General features: G+C 42.1%; 1 protein-coding gene across 2 annotated transcripts in view; it reads left to right on the top strand.

Moving 5' to 3' along the window:
• The window catches only part of SLAMF1 (signaling lymphocytic activation molecule family member 1), a 33,793-nt gene extending 12,289 nt beyond the window's left edge, over window positions 1-21,504 (top strand). Inside the window, exons 4-7 of one of the 2 annotated variants that reach the window (XM_036863494.1) lie at window positions 9,225-9,323; window positions 14,682-14,755; window positions 19,307-19,399; window positions 20,832-21,504. In XM_036863494.1, the coding sequence (XP_036719389.1) occupies window positions 9,225-9,323; window positions 14,682-14,755; window positions 19,307-19,399; window positions 20,832-20,882 (317 nt within the window). In that variant the 3' untranslated portion in view covers window positions 20,883-21,504. The remainder of the gene's footprint in view (window positions 1-9,224; window positions 9,324-14,681; window positions 14,756-19,306; window positions 19,400-20,831) is intronic. The other variant, XR_005021224.1, reaches the window with a different exon arrangement.
• The last annotated feature ends 1,327 nt before the right edge of the window (window positions 21,505-22,831 follow it).

Here is a 22,831-nt window from a genome sequence, read left to right as displayed (position 1 = left end):
CTGTCTAAGACTTAGATTCTTTATCTAAAATAATAACAGCTGAAAGGTCTTAATTGTTTACTATGTGTCAATATGTGGCATCTCATTTAATCCTCCCAGCAACCAAATAGTATTAGTATCCCCACCTTACAGATGAGGAAACAAAGATATGGAAAGGTCACACACAGAGCAAGGGGCAGAGCTGAGTTGCCTGATTCTGAAATCCTCATAGGTACTAGTGGAACAGATAATACACTTTTTAAATGCCTTATAAATCATAATAAAAATGTGTGTTTTTCCCTCAGGGCTGAGGAAGGAGTAGCCCTTACCCCTGCACAGCCTTCTCTGGTCGTAGCAACCCTCTTAGAGTAAAGACAGGGCACCAAATGTTTTACCCTGACCCACCTCAGAAAAGAGGAATAATTCTCTTCATGCTCCTCAATATAGTTTAATGAGAATTTAATAAATATTTTCCAAAGTCTTGGCCATAAAGCTTCGCCTAGGGGCACTTAGCTCAAGACATTCTTAAGAAACATAAAGGGACTCCCTCGTGGCGCAGTGGTTAAGAATCTGCCTGCTAACGCAGGTGACACGGGTTCGAGCCCTGGTCCGGGAAGATCCCACATGCAGCGGAGCAACTAAGCCCGTGCGCCACAACTACTGAGTCTGTGCTCTAGAGCCCGTGAGACACAACTACTGAGCCTGCAAGCCACAACTACTGAAGCCCGTGCGCCTAGAGCCCGTGCTCCGCAACAAGAGAAGCCACCGCAATGAGAAGCCCGTGCACCGCAACGAAGAGTAGCCCCGGCTCCCACAACTAGAGAAAGCCTGCGCACAGCAATGAAGACCCGACGCAGCCAAAAATAAATAAATAAATAAATAAATTTTTTTAAAAAAGAAAGAAACATGTAAAAGTACTTCCCTGGTGGTCCAGCAGTTAAGACTCTGTGCTTCCACTGCAGGAGGCGCAAGTTCGATCCCTGATCAGGGAACTAAGATCCCACATGCCGTGCAGTGCAGCCAAAAACTAAAAAAAAAAAATTTAAAAAGTACTCTTTAAAAAAAAGCATGTAAAGATGCTCTTACCCATCTAAGCCACTTTGAGGACCAAGTATGCCCTAGTGTGACCAGATTTACTGGGTATGGAGCAGGCTTTTGTGAGATGGGGAAGGACAAGAAGAAGAGGAAACATGGCACCATGGGAAAGCCCTGTCAGGACCTCAGCTCAGGCATTAAGACAAATACCCAGCAGCCACTGCACTTTCTTGGGCCTCTGTTTCATTATATGTGAAATGAAAATGGTGAACTAGTGACATTCTTTCCAGAGTAAATATTCTATGATTCAGTTTGTATGTACCTGAATAAGAAATGCTAATAAAGCGTTACCAAGGTATATTAGTTTGCTAGGGGTGTTGTAAAAAGATGCCATAAACTGAGTGGCTTATATAACCAAAATTTATTGTGTCACACTTCTGGAGGCTGGAAGTCCAAAATCAAGGTGTTAGCAGGGTTGGTTCTTTCTGAAGGCTGTGAGGGCAGGATCTGTTCCAGGCCTCTCTCCTTGGCTTGTAGATAGCTGTCTCCTCCTTTGTCTCTTCACGTTGTCTTCCCTCTATGTGTATATCTGTCCAAATTTCCCCTTATTATAATGACACCAGTCACACTGGATTAGGACCCACCTGTACTTAGTTTGCTAGGGTTGCCATAACAAAACACCACAGACGAAGTGGCTTAAATAACAGAAATTTATTTTCACAAGTCCTGGAGGCTAGAAGTCCAAGATCAAAGTGCTGGCAGGGTTGATTTTTTCCTGAGGGCTCTCTCCTTGGCTTGTAGATGACTACCTTCTTGCTGTGTTTTCACACAGTCTTTCCCCTGGGCATGCTCACCCCTAGTGTCTCTTTGCGAGTCCAGATTTCTTCTTCTTATAAGGACACCAGTAAGACTAGATTTGGGTTCACCCTAATGACCTCATTTTAACTTGATTACCTCTGTAAAGACCCAGTCTCCAAATAAGGTCACATTCTAAGGACTTCAACATATGAATTTTGGGGGAAACACATTCAACCCGTAACACAAGTAAAGATCCCCTCCCCTGCCTCCAGGGATGGGGAACCACAGCATGTCAGAAACAAATCACACAGCTAGTTTGTGGCATGCCATTCGCAGTATACCAGGTTGCCTAAATATGGAAAACAGAGTTTTGTTAGTTCATTGATTTGTGTTTGCAAATGAATGTCACTAATTTTTAAATTACTGTGCTTAGTTCGACAAAACATTTACTGAGGTTCTACTATGTTCCAACATTGTGTTAGGTGCTGAGAACACAAAGACAAAAAAAAACACAGTCCTTGCCCTTAAAGAAGGAATAGTTCTATAAATAACTAATCATCCCAGGTCTGGTAGTGCAACAGGTGCAAAACAGAAGTATGTGCAAATTAACCAAGAGGAGGGAATGATTGACACTGTCTCAGGGAATCAGAAAGAGCATCACAGAGGATGTGACATAAACAAGGTTTTGAAGAACAAGTAGAAATTACCTAAGCAGATAAAAGAAAGACATTCCAGGCAAAGGAAAAGGCAGATATAACTGGGTCTTGTTCTGTATTATCTTTTAGTATCCTGATGGGAACTAATAGATAGTTTTAGGTAGAGGAGTAACACGATCAGCTTTGCATTTCAGAGAGAAAATTCAGTGGTGTGGAGAATAGATTGGGGTGGGGAAGAGGCAGAAGAAAGAGAAACTAGTTATGAGGAGGGCCCATTATTTCAGTCACCCATCAAGAGATGATGAGGCCTGAACCAGAGCAGTGGCCGTTTGTTTAACAAAGACTCCATTCAAGGGAAACCCCAGCCTTGGGCTGAAGTGGTGGGGTGTGAGGGTTTATTAGAGGTCACTACACCATCTATAATGAGGACAGTGATTTTAAGATATTTTTCACTTTCATTAATGAAAAACTCAAAGTGGTTAATGATGTGATGAGAGCAAATGAGACATGATGTCAGCACTGCTTCTCATCAGGACTCAAACTAAACCACAAAAGAACATATTTGTTTCTCAAAATCTTTTCTTTCTTTTTAAAGGTAAATCGATTTTTATTTTATTTATTTATTCTTTTTTTTTTTTTTTGGCTGCACTGCGTGGCTTGTGGGATCCTAGTTCTCCAACCAGGGATGGAACTAGGGCCCCCTGCAGTGGAAGCATGGAATCTTAACAACTGGACTGCCAGGGAATTCCCTGTTCCTCAAAATCTTTTCTTTCTAACAACTATCCAGGCTCTCCATCATACATAAATCTTTATTCCAACTGCTATCTCAGTGTTTACAGCAAGAAACACCTTCATGTCTATTGTTATGATGCCTCTTTACTGCAAAGTCCATTTCCAAGGGTGCTACCAAGCATTCTCTTAGGTCATGCAGTGCATGTCGATGTGGGTCAACACTGGACAGTGTGTGACATGCTGCCGTCCTTCATGACCATGTTCTGAAATAGTTCTTTCTGTGCAAGAATGAGTAATACTAAACCTTAAATAGCTTAACTCAAAGGGAATACCCCTGGAAGCTCATCTTGAAAAGAGGATCCCTTTCTGGAGATTAGCAAAAAGTTGGCTCAGCAAGTCTAGGTTAGCTCAGTGGAAGGAAAAGCTGACACCTGCCAGTGTGTTCTGGGGGCTCCCCATTTCTAACAAGGCCATTTCATCAAAAGGGAGCTCTCATTGTTACAGAGTCACCTAGCTGTTCCATGCACAGAGCAGGTCCCTCTCCCTGGTACTCCCAATCCAGGACGCATGGCAACAATCTTGGAAGGATGGAACCTGGACACTTCTCACGGACCAGAGCCTTGTCATGTGACCACACCTGCTACACAGGATGTTGAGAAATGTAATCCTTAGCTGGGCAGCCATGTGACTGGACAAGACTTACATTGTCATGGGAGAATGAAAATGCCCCTGGAGGCACACCTAGTAGCCCCTGCAACACAATGCTGGGTAGGATAGGCAGTTGTAAGGGATTTTTCTGGAAACTGTGAACTCTGTAATAATTTTTACCTGGATGGTCCCAGATCTTAAATTAGTGTATGGTATGGTTTAGGACCACCCTTCCCCCACTAACAATTCTGAGAGGAAACTGCCACCAACAAAAAGATGTCTCTTGAAGATGGTTGACTTCTTCAAGTTGATGTGCTCCAGGCAGGCGGCCTTTCTGACAGAACCACATGAAAGGCAGGAAAGAGATCTGGCACTCTCAGACGGTTACATTAGCATCTCAGTATCTCCTGGGATTAGCTACATTTGTTTCTCAAATTCTTTTTATTTTCTTCTTTACCTGCCTTAAAGAATAAAGGTTTGGGGACTTGAGAGAGAGGAGCTTTTGTGTTTCCGTGGCAGCAGACTTTCAGAGATAAAAAAGGCCCTTCAGCATTTTCCTTGGAGGCATGTCTACGTGCCAAGTTATCAGGTTTAAACCACAGCCAATCTAATAGAAGACCAGGGGTGGAGACTTGTGCAAAGAACTCTTCATAAAATGTACTGGAGTTCTCAACCAGCCTGCTCAGCTACCTCTAAGAGGCTCCAGGGAGGAAAAAGTCCCAAACCTCCTGTTTAAGAATGTTAAGATAACATTTTTTTGTGGACGAAGAATGGGACCTGTGGACCCCAGAACAATATATTCGAGCTGATTTTCGAGCATTGCCATCCTGAGGGGCCTCACTACATGACTGAGCAAAAAGAAGGAGAGCTGGAGATTCTGCCACAGGAATGGTGGTTTGAAATAGGAACACAGATGGTGCTGAGAGCACAGATGCACACCTTCTTCCTGGTTCCATTTTGTATAATAAAGCACATGCCAAGTAGGTCATTGCTTGTTCCCTTCTACCCCTGCCTTGGGCCATTCAGAAGATGACTCTGCATTCCTTCCCAGACTTTCTCATACTTAGTGCTCTGATAATTCTTAATGAAAGGTACATGACAGAATTCTCCTAGCTTCATTCTATTGCCTCTAAATTAACTTAGCCCATCATGTGTATATTGAGTGCCCTCCTGCCCTACACAGAGTCATGTGGAAAGGGGAATGCATATGAAGCATAAGGTACAGCATCTATCTTCAAGGAGTTTACAATCTAGATAGGACTCAGAAGCTACTAGGTAGAAAAATATGATCATATTAAGGAAACTACTACTAGAATTCCTCTTTGGAAGGGAACAGAGTTTGTTTAGGATAGTAGCTTCATAAATGCTAGACTGCAGAAGGTGAGACCCCGCCCCCAAAGAATCCAGCTGTAGGTTAGATAGTTCTGTATTATAATGGGGGAAGATGTTGCTTGTGCAGATATAGGAAGAGAAAGAGAGGGTCTGAGCCTGTCAGATGGTGGGAAGCTGCCTAGTTCATGATGGAATCTGCTCCTTGTGACCCTTCAAATCTACACTAGAGGATTTGAACCCACACAATTCTTAGTGTAGGTTTTTTTGTTTTGTTTTGTTTTTTGTAGAAACTGATGAAGGCACTGAACCTTGCACCCAGGACAGCCGAGACTAGAACAAGTAGAGCTGCAGGAGAGAAAACTTAGAGGACCATGAGGAAGTTATTCCCAGAAATTACAGAAATCATGGGCAGCCTGACCCCAACAAGCTGTAAAAGTAGCATTTTGTCCATATTTACCCAAATTCCTGACAGCCTAGAGTCTCTGACATTTAGTTTCCATATACATATCATAATTGAATAAGAGCACCAAAAAGATGAACAACAAGTGTAGAAATATTTGGACCTGGTAGACAGATAGAGAAATTAAGTCATAAGCAAATACCATGATGGTGCTGAAGCATCCCTGAACATCAGTGAAGGGACCCCTCTGGACTTGAGATCAAACCTATCTCCTTGTCCTTATAATCAACCAGCAAGAATTTACCAAGGACCTCTATGTGTCAAGTAGTAAGAGAGCTGCAAAAGAAGTAAAGAGGTGGTCTCTGGCCTCCAAGACCCTAGCAGCTAGTTAGAGAATTGAGGCAAGTGGAGCTGACATTTATTCACCACGTGCTGGATTGCAGGCATTGCTCTGAGCACTTTGCATACATTATTTCATTGGTTCATCAGAACAGCTCTGTGAACTGAATATTTTTATGTTCATTTTGCAGATGAGGAAACAGGGGCCCCAGAGAGTAGGAGCAGCCTATCTGAGGTCACAGAGCTGTCAAGTGGTAGACCCAGAATTTGAATCCATCTGTCTGGCTCCAAATGCCCTCACTGAAAATAGTCTCCACAGCAGAGATAATTCTAAGATGTAGGACATAAACCAGGGTGCTTCAGAGTCCAAGGGGGAGGGAAGAATGGGAGCTGGAATGGTCAGGAAAAGTCACACAGAGGAAGTAAGATTGACCTGGGGGGGGGGTGGGTCAGGACTCAGCGGGGGCAGGGGGTGCGGTGGACCACTGAAGGTGCAGCGGGAGGGAGAATAGAGGACTGAGCACATGCACAGGTGTTGGATGGAAGATGGTGAAGGGACTAGTTGGCACCTCAGAGGGCTTTTGACTCACGAGGTCTCCCAGGCATCCCAGCCTTCTGCTGCTTTCCATGTGGAGGCCTCACCACCACAGGCTAAAAGACAAACTATAAATTCTGCAGGTCTTATGTCACCTGGCTCGACCATCACCTTCTTCTGTGACTCTAGGTACATTTGTCTGAGTCTCAGTTTCCTCAACATAAAATTAGTGAGCTGGGTGAGATAAGCACTACAGTTCCTCTAAGGTTACAAAAGTCTATGGTCCTGTAACTTAAATCCTCCAGTAGATTCATATTACTTTGTATCCAAAGACTAGGAGAAAACTTGGACTTCTGAAGTATCTTTCAGGACTGTGGCCAGGTTGCCTCTCAGATCTGGCTGGACTGGCCGAAGCTGGTCATGTATGTCATAGGACAAGTGGAACAGATAGCTTTCATCCTCCTGAGACCCTGAAAAGAAAGAGAGGGCTGGTGTCATTGTGTCCTCTGGGCCAGTAATATGTCCCCATCATTTTTAGTTTATGTGAGTAGGTGGGCAGCTGAGCTGTCAGCAACAGGAAAAGTCTCACTTGGCAGAAGTGTTACAGATGCACTTATGTCATCTGCTATTTCCTAATTTTATTTTATGTATGTATCTATGTATTTATTTATTTGCTATTTTCTAGTTTTAGATGCACCACCTGTTGGTTTTATTTTATTTTTATCTGTATGAAATTTGAGAGAACTAGTATTTTTTTTAATGACCTAAATAGTTGCAGTGTTTGTTCTTAAATTAACCATTGTTTTAGAAGGTCTCAAAATACATGAAGGAAGAAAAAAGAGGAAATAGTCTTGAAATATAAAATGCTACTATAACTATTTGCTGGGTCAGTTCCATGGGCTGATGAAACCTGCTGGTACTTAGGCTTCTGGCTCTGATTCTTTATCTTAGGATCTGAAGCTTTCTCCATGGGTTTCTGGTGCTGGCAACATCAATCTGAATAATCAGTCTCTCGCTGTTTCTTGGACAACAACACACACACACCACACACACCACACACACACACAACACACTTGTGAAGTGGACTCTCAGCAACCATAAGCCACTCAGAGTGGTTACTCAGGGTACAGCTGCTCACAGGGCAATTCCAGCCTCAGCAGTGATTTTGTGCTCTTATTCATGCTTTATATAAATTCAGGAGTCTTACTACAACTCTCTGCTTGCCCCCTAGCTTTTTTGATCAGGGGTCAAATGACTGCTGAAGTTGGTATCTGGCAGGGTTAAAACATGTTTAATTCTGGGAAGAGACTCTATCATCAAGATCTTTACAAACCCAGTTCAGTGAGATTCCCTGGGATGACGATGTGTGAAATGCCTAGAAAGAAAAAGAGAATATTTTCAAACCCAGGAGGCAACTTCTGGTTATCTAACAGGCTGAAGGCCCACTTGGATCTTGGTGGGGTGCGTTTCATCAATTTGTTGAGACTTTAGTCTGTATCTTTGGTTAACTCTGTAAACATCTGAATTGTGTCTGCAAGCACCTTACCCCTTTGTACCCTACCTATTTCTTCCTTTCAGTTTCTTCCCAACAAATCCATCATAAGTTCAACAACAAGCAGGCTGATTCCACAACCATCCTTATAAGTTACCCTTACACATTAATGTTACCTCCTGGTATTATTCTATTTAGAACGTGCATGCTATTACTTAGAACCCTAGTGGTGCTTCAGGTTGTCCCCCACCGTTAATTACTCTGGTGTAACTTACTCCAAGCCCATAAGTCTCCCTGACTCTCCAAGAAGTCTGTCTTCAGTATTCAGCCATGTTTCTACTCCTAGACCAGCCTCTAGTTCTTGAGGATCTCTGTGCCAGCTTCCTTATCCATAAAATGGGAGTAATAAGAGTATCTACCTCATAGGATTTTTGTGAGGATTAAATATATTACTAAACAAGATACACTAAAAGAAAAAAAAGCCTGGCCCATTGTAAATGCTCAATAGTTGTCTCTTATTATCTTATTGAGCTAAACGTCTTATTTACTGGGGTAAGAGGTCTCGTCCACTGTTTTCCAAAGTGCTGCTCCTGGTTCAGAAGGATTTGGTAAAGGGAGCAAAGAAGAAAAAACAATGAAAACTGACTCTCTGATTTTTAGCCTGGGTGATGTACTCTAGTGCTAATATTAAACACAGGACAGATTCAGAGGAAAACTACATGACTTTCTTTCAGTCAGGTCTAGTGGGTTCAATACAGTTATTTGCATGGAAGGACAATAATAGCACTATTATGTTTATTTTTAAAAAAACATAAGTAGATCCTCCTTCCTCCCAGTGTCTCATGAGAATGGTGTGGGAGTATGGGGACAGCCATGGAGCCATCGTGCTCTTTCTACCAAAATGGATACAGGACACATTAGAAATTTAAAAACAGAGAAGAACTGAGCAGAGAAGTTGACTTAGAAAAAACAAAGATAAGTTTAATTTTAGTCATGTGGTAAACTGTCTAAAGTGAAGTGAAAAAATAAAACATTTGAATAGAAGAATCTTTAAAGAAATTAGGAGTATGAAAGTCAAAAGTAGTGAGAGAAATCGGGATAAGAAAACAGATCTGGAGCTCTTCAGTGGTCTAAAGCTGACCTCTAAAACCATAAGAACGAATGTCTCCCTTGAGAAAGAACGTAGACAGAAAACATGAGGCTAGGTCTCCCCACTTCTGCATGGGATGTTTTTAAACTCACAGCACTTTTGTGACTGCCCTTTGACTTTTTTTTCAGAATCAAGACAATGGGGACTGTATGCTGGGCTCTTCTTAGGGGTCATCGTTGGTGTCATCATGATTCTGCAAGTGGTAATACTACTGTTGAGAAGAAGAGGTAGGTGACAATAGATTCTTATCAGACTCCCTGTGGTAAGCAGGGGACCTTTCCCCACAAACACTTGCTCTCACCACTGTGGCTTTCTGCAGGGAACGCCTTTGCAAAAACACTACATAAACCTATCCTGGGATCTTGTTCAATTCAGTTTCATTCAACATGTCTTGCTTGATCCCACCACACTAGTCTGTGGGGATAAAAAGATCGATGAACCACAGGTATTTAACATGGGAGACATGACACAGATAATTTAAATTCAGTATGACTAACACTGCAGCAGAGGTGTGTACATGATGCTGAAGGGATCCAGATAAGAAGCTTAAAATATTCACTAGGAGCAGAATACAGAGGACCCTTGAATCTTGTTCAAGAAAAGTTATAACTACTGACTAATAAAAAGGATGCTTTTACCCAAGGGTTGAAACCTTTCTATAATTTCTTTTTTTTTAATTAATTATTTTATTTATTTTTGGTTCCGTTTGGTCTTCGTTGCCGTGCACGGGCTTTCTCTAGTTGCGGCGAGCGCGGGTTACTCTTCGTTGCAATGCGCGGGCTTCTCATTGCAGTGGCTTTTCTTGTTGCGGAGCACAGGCTCTAGGTGTGCAGGCTTCAGTAGTTGTGGCTCGCAGGCTCTAGAGTGCAGGCTCAGTAGTTGTGGCGCGCAGGCTTAGTTGCTCCACGGCATGTGGGATCTTCCCAGACCAGGGCTCGAACCCATGTCCCCTGCCTTGGCGGGCGGATTCTTAACCACTGTGCCACCAGGGAAGTCCCTATATTTTCTTTTTATGCTTACAATATCCCTCTGAGAAGAGGAGGGTATAGTTGTTTCTATGTGACTTAGCAATGGGGTAACCAAGGCACAGAGAGGCTGACTCCTGCAAAGTCACCCAGCTGGTTGGTGAGGGAATCAGAACTGCAACTATGTGTCCCAACTACCAGGGTGTGTTCCTCTAGGAAGGCCCACAGGTTATCAGAAGACAGAGAGAACACACTTTACTACCATTTTAGCACAAATTCTGACTCACCTTGGACAAGTGTGCAATTCATGTGGTCACTTTAAAGCCAAACTAGTTATGGAAAGTTACCCAGGGTAGACTGACACCATTAGGGCCCAATTACTCCCTTGCAGTTTCAATGCTTAGAGTTAGTATCTCCTGGCCTCTCCTCCAAGTTGTCCTATGATTCAATATCCAGGGCAGTGTGCTCCCCTCAGCCACACTACCCACCACCCACCCACATTAGCATCAGAAGGTCCTGCCCCACGATCAGGACAGATCCCTGGGCTGGTCTTCCCATGGGGAGAATAGAACTTGATCCTCACACCACAGATCTGATGGCCGATCTCATTCTCAAGTAGATCAGTGTTCTCCACATATAACCTTCTTGGAAAAGCCCTGTCTCAGCACTCTGATGTTGGTTTTGCTTATGTAAAAAAAATCTAGGTCATAGCAAGCCACCTACTTTGTCTCATTTCCTCCATCTAAGAGGTAGCTGGAGAGGAGTGGGAGGAGTGTGTCAATGCAGACAGAAATCATGATGAGAGTCTATGGGGATGGGCCAGGGCAACCACATTTGTCTTAAACAATAAGGAAGCAGTGAAGTACCAGTGATGAGAAAACTGAGATTAACGTACCCGCATTAACCCAGCTAGTGAAGGTCCTGGGACCCTAACCCCCACTCTTTCCTCAACTACATTCTGCTCATCACATGGTTGTCTCTGAAGGGAATAGTGCTCCCCACCCCACTACAATTCTCTACTACTTTTCCCAACACATGTACCCATCCTTGTTTCTAATCACCGTGTATTCCTTGTAAGCCAGGAACATACAAAACCCTGCGGGATAAGTCTGTGGGAAAAACTTATACTTAATTGCTGTACCCCCATAAGACTTTGCTCAAGAGATTCTGTTGCCAACTTCTAATGGTGTCACCTCCAGAATGCAGCCTGACTCTGAAGGTTTTCAAATGGACTCTCTGGAAATTTCGTGTCCAGGAGATACACTAGATCAGAACATAGATTTTTAGCATTCAAATGCAGACTTTGACACTGACAAGCTCTGTGATCAAACGAAATGCAAACAAATCTGCAAAATGGGAATAATATTATGTACTTCATGGTATTGTTTTGGGGATCCATAAGTCAATACACTGAAAGCACTGAACACGGTGGCTTCCATGGATAGATGATGGATGAGAGATGGACAAATAGATGGATAGATACATACACACACACACACACACAGAAAGATTAATCTCTTAATGTAGGCATCAATATTTAATCCCTATTGCCAGCAGAGGGCAGCACTGGAAGGATCTGGGAAGGGCACTTAGAGCAGATTTAAAGTACTTGAGGTTAGCGTAACATAAGACAACTTTGTGCCTCTGATGAGAGCTGAAAAGGATACTAGACCGACTATGCTTTCATTTTACAGTCATGGTAAGAGAAGAGACCCACTGAGATGACATGTTGTCCAATGCCACACAGCTAATGAGGGCTAGAAGGTGGATGCCTCAATTCTAAGGTCAAGATCTTTTTCATTATATACTAAGGCCTCAGTGACTAGAGTTGAGCTGGCTCTTGAAAACCTGTTCCTGCATTGGGGGAAAAAATCATGAGACTGAATTATCTTTTTTTTTTTTTTTTTTTTAAAGAAATCTCCATTTTAATTTTTATTTATTTATGGCTGTGTTGGGCCTTCGTTTCTGTGTGAGGGCTTTCTCTAGCTGCGGCAAGTGGGGGCCACTCCTCATCGCGGTGCGCGGACCCCTCACTATCGCGGCCTCTCTTGTTGCGGAGCACAGGCTCCAGACGCGCAGGCTCAGTAGTTGTGGCTCACGGGCCCAGCTGCTCCGCGGCATGTGGGATCTTCCCAGACCAGGGCCCGAACCCATGTCCCCTGCATTGGCAGGCGGACTCTCAACCACTGCGCCACCAGGGAAGCCCCGAGACTGAATTATCTTGATCCAGTGGTCTTTTTGAGCAGCAACATCCAGCCTTGCTTTGTCCATCTCTCTGACCATTTAGGACTGTCCCCTCAATTGTAATTTTCAGCTTGAGCTGACCTGAAAGACGAAAAGTCCTTAAGGACCGAGGTCTGTTCTCTACACTATTTGTTCCCCTACAACACCTAGGACAGTGCTGAGTGGGGGCTTCTGACTGTGCAAACATTCATGGTTTTGAACCGAAGGATGTATTTCACAGAACTAACTTGTGCCCCCTCTGTTATCTCCTCTGATCACCCCAAACCCCATCCTCCCTCCCTATCCCTCCCACCACACACACACACGCATCCTCAGCCAGTTATCAACCCTGACCAAAAAAGTGAAGTTGGAACCACCAGGCAGATACTCCACGCCCACACATGCACAGGAAAACCATACGTTGGCTTTTTTGAATTCTTTGAGCTTCCCAGCGGCTGCCCATCATTTCCTTCCTAAGTGTCACACCCTCATGCAGCACCTTCCACCACCTTCATCACATACATACATACAAGGCCTTTCCCTTCCAAATAAAAATATACCTCTCCTAAGTGCTATTCCCTCAGAGACATGCTCCTAGTTTTTTAACAGAATAAATTAATTGGTGTTAAAATGTCTACCCTAAAGACTTCATGTGATTTCCTCTGAGTCAAGTTTCCATTGCTTTTGCCTGGACTTTGCAATAGTCCCAAAACAGGCCTCCCTGCTCCCATCTGGTTTTTTTTTGTTTTATTTATTTATTTATTTATTTATTTATGGCTGTGCTGGGTCTTCGTTTCCGTGCGAGGGCTTTCTCCAGTTGCGGCAAGCGGGAGCCACTCCTCATCACGGTGCGAGGGCCTCTCACTATCGCGGCCTCTCTTGTTGCGGAGCACAGGCTCCAGACGCGCAGGCTCAGTAGTTGTGGCTCATGGGCCCAGATGCTCTGCGGCATGTGGGATCCTCCCAGACCAGGGCCCGAACCCGCGTCCCCTGCATTGGCAGGCAGACTCCCAACCACTGCGCCACCAGGGAAGCCTCCCATCTGTTTTTTTACCCTCCATCCTTCTCACTGCTACATGATATATCCAAGGAATACCACAAAACATTAGAAAGAATGAGATAGGTCTACTGCACTAACATGGAAAATGTCCTCTACACATTTTAAGTGAAAAGGTCAAGTTACAGAGAAGTGTATGGAATGACTGTATTTCCAGAAGAAATATCTGTATAAGTATAGCAAGTGTCCAGAACTGCACGTCTAATATGGTAGTCATCAGCCACATGTGGCTGTTTAAATTTAAATTAATTAGAATTAAACACAATTTAAAAAAAATTTTATTGAAGTAGAGTTGATTTACCATGTTGTGTTAATTTCTGCTGTACAGCAGAGTGATTCAGTTATACATATATATACATTCTTCTTCATAGAATTAAAAACAATTTAAAATTCAGTTTCTTGGTTGCATTAGCCACAGTTCAAGTGCTCAGTAGTCACTTGTGGCTTGCAGCTACCATATTAGACTGCAAATATTGAACCTTTCCATCATCAAAGATGATGTTCTATTGTACAGAGCTGATCTGGAAGGATATACATCAAACTGTTAAAAGCAATTACTTCTGAGAATGAAATTGTACTGGTTAATGGGGGAAGGAGGACATACTTTTTACTCTCTATTATTTAAATTTTTGTAACAAGAATGAATTATTCCTATAATTTAAAAAGAAAAAATTTTAAAACTGGTTAAAAATTTAAATATTCTGCAACATATTAATTTCCAGAGAGCCTAGGCTCTGAGCAAAAATAGATGGTAGGCATTAGAATGACATTGCAGCTTTATTCCAAATAGTCCCAGGCAGATCATATCTCTTACACCCGTTCCACCTACACATACACCAAGTCCCCCAGAAACAGGGAGGTGAGAAAGCTGTGAATGAAACAACATGCTATGAGCTGAAGAATTCAAAAGAGGTATAAATAACTTGCCCTGCCCCTAAAGAACTTAGAATTCTATTAGGAGATCGGATATGCACATCAAACAATAGAGATCAAAATAATTGAATGGCATATCAATTACACCTAACAATTACACCTAACACTATGTGCCAGGCACTGCTCTAAACACTTTACAAGTAATATCTCATGTAATCATCACAACAGCCCTATGAGGCAGGTATTTCAATCCCATTTTACAGATAGGGAAACAGGCCAAGAGAGATCAAGTAACTAACCTAATGTTATATGACAAATGTGCATGGGGTTTGGGACTCAGTGCTTTGTTCCTGTGGTACTTCTGGGGAAGGTGGGTGTGCAATGGGGGTTAAAGACCAGACAGGTCTGAGCAGAGAGTTCGTGCTGGGGACCAGAGGGAGATAACCACTATGGTTTCTTTTCCCCAGGTAAAACAGACAATTACCAGCCAACAATGGAAGCAAAAAGCCTTACTATCTATGCCCAAGTCCAGAAATCAGGTGTAAGTCCTATACTGTCTTTGTCTGGGGTGGACCTGTCATGTTTCCCATGGAATCCCTGACCATTCAGTTCACTTTGCATGTCTGACATTCATGGTTCTACATGGGTTCTGAAGCGGAGGAAATTAGGAAAGCAGAAGTCAAGAACAAGAGCTCTCTAAAAGCACATTAACTTCGGTGTTAGATGGGAGTATTTATTATTTGAAACAATGGGAAACACTGGGTAATTTTCTGGTCATCTGTTTCTTCTTAGGAACGATTGAGGAAGCTAGAAACACGTGATGTATGACTCCTTCCAGCTCTGGCATTCTAGGAGTCTACAGTTCTCTGTTATCAAACTCTTTCCTTCTCTATGGAAAAGGGTGCTGGCTTGAGGAGAGAGGGGAAGATTGAGAAAGGCTATTGTGTGATATGTTGGTCTGATCCACGCTTAAGAGTTTGCAAACATCAAAGAGACAAGGAAGGAAGATCTTGAGGATTCTGCCTAGAGAGTGGTTGGTGAGATGGAAGATGGTATGTAGGCAGCAGATGAAAGCAAAACTGTGATGGAGTGATGGTTGGGCTGAAACAGAAGAGATAGATTTAAAAAAACTAGAGTCATGATGAAGTTGAGGAGCAGATAAGTTAGAAGTAAGAGGGAGGCTAAAGAATGATGGCTAGATACGAAGATATTATAGTTTTTCAGACATGAAGGCAATTCTAGGTGATGTATAGGCCAGAATATGGCCATTCAGGGTGTAGGGGAAGGCAAATTCTTGAGTAAAAGATGTGAAGGTAAAGACAGCTTTGATTAGCACTTTGGAAAATTGCATCAGATGACAGTAAATGCTTTTCTGATAACCAGAGATAACTCTTGACAAAGCCTTTCTTTCTGCTGTCCCCTAGTGGCCTGGAGGGTTTATTACACAGGCCATGACCACCGTTGAGAACCAAACTCCATTAAATATATGAGTCCCAAGAGCAACCTCTTTGCATATACACATTTAGGTAATCAGGTTCAACTTAACCATGGTGCCTTCCCTATCTATTCTATCCCATGTTGCTAGCATCCCTCTTTTTACTGTACAGTATGACATCCATACCAAAAAGTGCACAATGTATAAATGTCAGCTCAATGAATTACCCCATCTTGATACCTAGTAAAGCAAGTCCTCCCCACCTTGTTTTTCTTCAAGAGTTTTGGCTATTTTTGTCCCTTTGTACTTTCATATGTATTTTCGAATCAGCTTCTCAAGTATCACAGAAAGGGGAAAAATCCTATTAGGATTACATTGAATCTGCAGATCTATTTGAGGAGAAATTATATCTTTCAGTATTGAGTCTTCTAGGACCATAAAACTACCACCCAGATCAAGGAACAGAACATTGGCCCCACCCCCAGAAGACCTCCTTGTGTGCCTCCTAATCACTATCTTCTCTCTCCTCCCCAAAGATTCCCTATCCTGATTTCCTGAAAATATAGTTTACTCTTTTTTTTTTCTTTGGACTTTATAAAAATGGAATCTTATAGCATTTTTCCTCCTGTGTACGGTTTCTTTTGCTCAATATTACCTTTTATGAGATTCATGCATGTCTTTGAGCTTAGATATAATGCGTTCATATTCATTGCTTTATGGAATATCAATGTATACATATACAAGAGTTTATTTTTCCAGTTGACTACTGATGGACATTTGTGTTATTTCCAGTCTGAAGCTATTATGAAAATTGCAGCTATTTACATTCATATTCATATGTGTGCTTCTTGGTAGATATGTGCACATATTTTTGTTGGGGATATATCTAAAGGTAGAATTGCTAAGTCATAGAGTATGCATATCCTCAAATTGATTAGATAAGGCCAAACTGTTTTTCAAAGTGAGTGTACCAATTTACTTTCTTGCAACTGCATACAGGAGTTTCAGTTGCTACACATTCTAATCAAAACTTGGTGTTATTGGTCTTTTAAATTTTAGTCATTCTTTTGGATGTGTCTTTTTATAGTTCCATTTTGCATTCCTCTAATTATTAAGAAAGTTGAACAATTTTTCATATGTTTATTGGCTGTATAAATATCCTCTTTCTTAAAGTGACTGTTAAATCTCTTGCCAATTTTCCCTTGTGTTTCAGTCTGTTTTGGGTGGGATTATTATAAGGCCTTTAAATATTTTTAGCAGTTATATTTTAGCAAATACCTTCACCCATCTTGTGGCTTGCATCTGCAATTTCTCAAAGATACATTTTGATAAAGGAAAGTTCTCAATTTTAGTGTAGAACAATTTCATCATCTCTTCCTTTGTGTTATAAAAAGATAACACTTTTTGTATTCCTGTTAAGAAATCTTTCTCTACTCCCAGGTATGAAGATATCCTTCTATCATCTTCCAAAAACTGTATGATTTATCTTTTCAACTTATATCTGCTATGCACCTGAAAATGATTTTTTGAGTGTGGTGTGAGAGGGGTCAAGTTTTATTTTTTTCCATATGGATATCCTATTGACTATTTATATTTAAAAACTGTCCTTGTCCCACTGCAGTGCCACCTCATTATAAATCCATCTGTGTGTGGATCTATTTTGAAGTTCTCTATTCTGCTCCATTGGTTTATTTCTTTACAATTGCACCAGAACCATACTGTCTTAACAAATCTGTGATTGCAGATTTATTACAAGTTTGATATCTGGTAAAACAAATCTTCTTACTTGTCCTTGTTCCTCAAGTTCTTGGCCGTTTTTGGTCCTTTGCATTTCATCTATATATTTAGATTCAGTTTGTAAAAATCCTCCTTAAAATCCTGCTGGAATTTTAATTAGAACTTCATTGATCAATTTCAGAAGACCATATATGTTTTCCTATTGAGTCTTTCAATTCACAAAATGATATATCCTTTCCTTTATTTAGATCTTCTTTAATTTTACCCAATCACTCCTTGAATTACCTCTGCAACATTACTTCCAAAGTGCTGGCTAGCTCCTTTTTACTAAAAGGACCTTTTTACTAAAAGCATTACCTGGGACCTAATTAGAAATGCAAAAAGTCAGGCCCCACCCCAGATCTTCTGAAATAGAACCAGACTTCTAACAAGATTTCAGGTAATTCATACGCACATTAAAGTGTGAGAAGCCCTGCTCTACCCCAAGCACTTCCAGTAATGGGAAATTCACTGCCTCTCAAGGTAATTCATCCCACATTTGAGCACTTCTTACTATTAGAAAGATCTTCATTATATTGAACTAAAATATTACCCTAAAAATTCCAAACTTGGTCTAAAGCTGACAGACCGTACAGAACAAATGTAATTCCTCTTCTACATGGCAACCCATTAGCTATATGAAGAGAAAGATCATGTCCCACCCTGAATCTTCTTTCCTCCAGTAAAGTTTTCCAATTCCTTATCTCTTCCATCAGATGACAAGATTCCAAGTTCTCTCCCATTATCACCCATGTGCTTCAGTTTTAAGGCTTGTTCTATGTCCAGGAAAGGCAGAGAATAGCATTATCCTACACCAGTACCCCCAAGTATGTTGAAAAGATGACTTTCCAGGCATAAGATATGTCGTCTCCATCTTAGAGGGACGGGGTCTCAATTTATGCCTACACTGACTTCATCCTGGTATTGTGGATTTTAATTCATTCTAAGTAACATTAACAAACATCAGCTGAAGGTTCTTATGTGCCTAGCACTGTTTCGTGGGGAATGCAAAAAAAAAAATAGGCTATTTCTCAAGGAATTGATGGTCTGTTTGGAGAAGCGATGTGTAAATATATCAGAGTGTCTTAAATACAGTGTACAGTTAAGTGCCATAATGTGTGAATTAGACTTTAGGTACCTGAGGAATTTAGGTAAAGGAGAGGTCATTATAAGTTGGGGTAACCAAAGAAGAACAGTATAATGGAAAATACATGCGCTTTAAGTTAAAAGATATTTTAAGTTAAAATCCTGGCTTTGATACTTCTTGCATGTGCACATTAAGAAAGTACTAAATCTTTCTGGGCTTTAGCCTCTTCATCTGTAAAATGTGAGTAACAGTATTTAACACATAGAGTGGTTGTGAGACAAATGGGAAGATATATGTGAAGAACTTGGTAAACTTTAACACACTTGCACATGTGTGGTTATTATTAAGTTCAATATTTGGACAGGAAAGAGAATTGATGAGAAACCATATTACAGTGAGGAATAGCAGGACCTCTGCATGTTGTGGGTGATATGAGTGAGACTAAAATACTATAAAAATCCCATTCCCTTCAGCTGTCCATGTAAGAACCACACCAATTTCAGTTCACTGTGAGGAAGATGTTTAAAACATCTGGGAAGTGGTAATGATGAATCAGGCTGCCTCACAAGGCTGTGAGCTCCAAGATGTCACTCGGGGAGTCTGAGCAAAGCCCAGAGAATTGAGTTCCAGGGAATTTGGGGGAGAATTTTCACCTGGGAAGGAGGCTGGACCAAATGACTCCGAGGAGCTTTCTAACTCATAACTTCTTGATGCTACGCTTCTCCATGGGGAAAGTTGAATGGGAAATAACTTGCTGCTCAGCTAATAGCCTGCTTTCTTTGCTTCCCTTGTAGTCTGTTCAGAAGAAACCTGACTCTCTGCCAGCTCAGGACCCCTGCACCACCATTTACGTTGCTGCCACAGAGCCTGTTCCAGAGCCCGTCCAGGTGAGGCATCGCTCTGTGCTTCCGCTCTGTAGAGAGGGAATAGGTGGAGGAGGGGAAAGGGTGGAACCTGTGTAGAGCTGAAATGGAAGACATAGGCCCTTGCAAGCAGGTAGCAAGGAGTATCTGCAGCCTCAATTGCAGGGCTTCCGGGAAACCCCTCATGGCTGCTTACATGGGGGTCTCTGCTCACTCTCTGCTCACCAGGGTTTCTCTGAGAGCTGTCACATCAGAATCAACTGACATATTTGTTAAAAATAAAGATCCCCAGGACCTTCTACCTAGGATTCTGTTCAATCAGAATGTCTATGGTGGGTAACCAGGTACCTACATGTTAAAAAACAACATCCTCCTGGTGATCCTGATGCACATTTAAGTTCAGGCATCACACCTTGAGTCCAGGAGTTCTCAAGTCCAGCTGCATAACAGAATTGCCAGGGGAGCTTTGTAAAAATGCTCATGCCTAGTCTCCATTCAGCCCTGTTTAATCAGAACATTTAGGAGTAGAACTCTGCATAGGTGAAAAGCCTAGAAGAGAGTATGACACATGGCCCACCTGTTCTACCCCATTGCAAGATCAGCATGGATTAAGTTTACTTGACAGGAATCTTTCCTTTTACTAAATGAACAGAAGTAAATTCTGGGCTAAAATCTTGGCTCTAGTTGGGCCCTATCAAATAAAGCATTTTAGGAGACAATGGAGGATCAAAAGGCCACAGAAATGCCTACATTTACCCATTTTCCTCAAAGCTCCTACTGTACACATACCCAGCAATGCTTGGGAGGATGCCTTGTCTTCATCTTGAGGTGTATTCACAGACCACTCTCTTATCCAAAGGGAAGTAAAAACATAAATCTGACTTTAAAAGCTTTAATAAATAATGTAGATTTTTAATGATATTTTCTTGGGGAAGAAACACAGCGCTCGGTATATTTCACATTTTACAGCAAAACCACCTAAATTCCCTCATTCCTGTCTCTTTCTGTCTCAGACTCTTGAATCTCCTCTCCCTGGGAGAGGTCTTTGCCCACAATCTTCATCTCTTTCCCGCATCCCTCTCTGCCGGAAACCACTTCTTTCCTTCTCTCCCTTTGGGTCTCACTAATCCCCCCCTTTTAAGCTCAGTAAGTTAGAACTCTTTTGGCTTCGCTAAACTGAGTGCAGGTCCTCAGATGACTGGGACAGGTCTCCTAGTCTCCCTGAGGACATGCGTAGTGCTTGAAGGAGCTGTAACCCATCTTGTGGGTGAGCAGGCAGTCTGGGAATCTGAGTGCTACCTCTAGCAATACCCCGTTGTGGCAGACCCTGAGCAAGTTGCAATGCTACATGATTCTTGAGACCCTTTCCTTTTTCTAAGCATCACTGTTTCCGTTTGCAGCCTCTGAACCCAGTCCTGGTCCCTCCACCCATAGACTTGTTCTGTTTTGCCCCCAGGAATCAAGCTCCATCACAGTCTATGCCAGCGTGACACTTCCAGAGAGCTGACACCACAGATCCAGTGAAAGGACTTTCTGAAGGAATACGGAGGATCCAAAATAAACACTGAACTTGGTCCCAAGTCCCAAGTTTCTTGTGACATCTACACATCTGTACTCTTCTCGGATCGACTCCCTGGTGATGTTTCTCCCACATCTACCCGCGAGATAGATAAGGAAGTGAGGCTTCCCAAGCACTTAGCCTGCTCTGTGGGAGGCACAGGCTCAGAGCAAAGAGCTACCTGGAATAGCTTTCCATCTCTGTGGTGTAGCGGACGAAATGGATAATGCCGGTCCAGTGAGGTGTCTCACTCTTTGCTGCAATTGGGTAATAAAAGCCAAAGGCAGAAAGCCAGGACAGGACATCTAGTACCTATCTCAGACAGCTGACCACCAGCCACAAAGTCTGGAACAGCTTACACTTGGGTTGCCTGTACTCGGTCTGGGAGCTGCTCTCGATCACCATGCAGACTTGATCAAGGCTCTGGGCCTCAGTTTCTCTCTCTGGATAGACAACGAGATTATTGTCTCAATGAGATTAATAAACACTCTGAGATTATTCCATAAAAGAAGCTAATAAAGTATTTTATTTGTAAAACATGGAAGCTAACAGTCAATAAACTGAAAATATGCCTTTGAGGTCTCTGAGCTTTGAATCATGGAATGAAAAAAAATCTAAGATTCTTAAAAGTACAGTTCTGTGCAAATGATGTTCAGATTTAAAGAAAAGTGGTAAGAGTATGGTGATGCTGTTACAAAGGAACTTGGGATAATCGGAACTTATCCCAGAGTGATTTTTCACTTCCCAAAATGATTTTTAAATCCTAGTTCTCTGCTTACTCCATTGAACAACAAACCTGGAGCCTCAACTAAGACTCTTCAAACTGATTCTGAGTCCATTTTACATCCATGGCCTCACATCCTCAGGGTCTCTACCAGACACTTCTTAATCCTTGCGTACCTCTTCCATCACTAAATTTATCCTGAAGTAGACAATAACATATATTGGCCCAACAGTTTCAAGTAATTGAATGCTTAATAACTTAAATTATTGGCTGCAGACAGAAAGAGCCTCTTCCATTAAAGTCCTATTTCCCTTCTATTCTCACTCTCAGATAGGCCTTCTTCAATTTAAGCACTTCTTTCTGATAGGGTCTTGTGTGACCCTAGTGAGCACTTTAAGAAATCGCCAAATCTCTTACACCCATATAATAAGAGTCACCAACTTTCCAACTCAAAACTCTGAGCTCCTTATAGTCTTGTACTTTATCCCCTCTATTCAATCAATTCACATTTTAGTTCTGTTGTTTGGAGCATCCCACTTCCTGGAACCGATGCAGTAGTATTCTTTTATGTGAAGAACAGAAACTGACTCTGCATTTTTCTATGTAGAAAAGGAATCTACGGGAAAGATACTGCTTGGTTCAGATAACTGCTAGGAGGTTCTGTAAAATGATGGTTTGAAAATGAGCAAGCAAGGGAAGACTTGGACTGTGGCTAGGGCCACAGCCCAAATCACAAAACCAGCCCAGGGATGACAATGCTGGGCACCAGTTGTTTTGCTATTGTCCTCCCAGCACTAGACCCAGACTCCATCATTCCCTCCCTGCCTCAGCTGGACTTGAAAACTCCAAATTGCTGTTGTACTGTCTGTACCAAAGTGACTTCTCCAGGGTCCATTCTTCATCTTTTCATCTTTATAGTTTCTAAATCAGAGTCCGGGACCAAGCAGCCAATCCTAGGTCACACATCCATGTTCTACCTCCAAGGGAGGTTGGGAATTGAATACCTGGCATTTTCCATGTTCATAGTGGTGGTGGTGGTGGGGTCTGTCTCTTATGAATTAGGAAATTCCCCAAACACAAGCAGTGAGATTCCATGCTGGACAGGCACACACACACACACACACACACACACACACACACACATACACACACACACATACACAATGTCCACTAT

Source organism: Balaenoptera musculus, chromosome 1 (genome assembly GCF_009873245.2).
Source record: "Balaenoptera musculus isolate JJ_BM4_2016_0621 chromosome 1, mBalMus1.pri.v3, whole genome shotgun sequence".
In the NCBI taxonomy this organism is placed as follows: Eukaryota; Metazoa; Chordata; class Mammalia; order Artiodactyla; family Balaenopteridae; genus Balaenoptera; species Balaenoptera musculus.
Note: the sequence above shows the minus strand (reverse complement) of the source record. Positions and strands in the feature narration are given on the sequence as shown.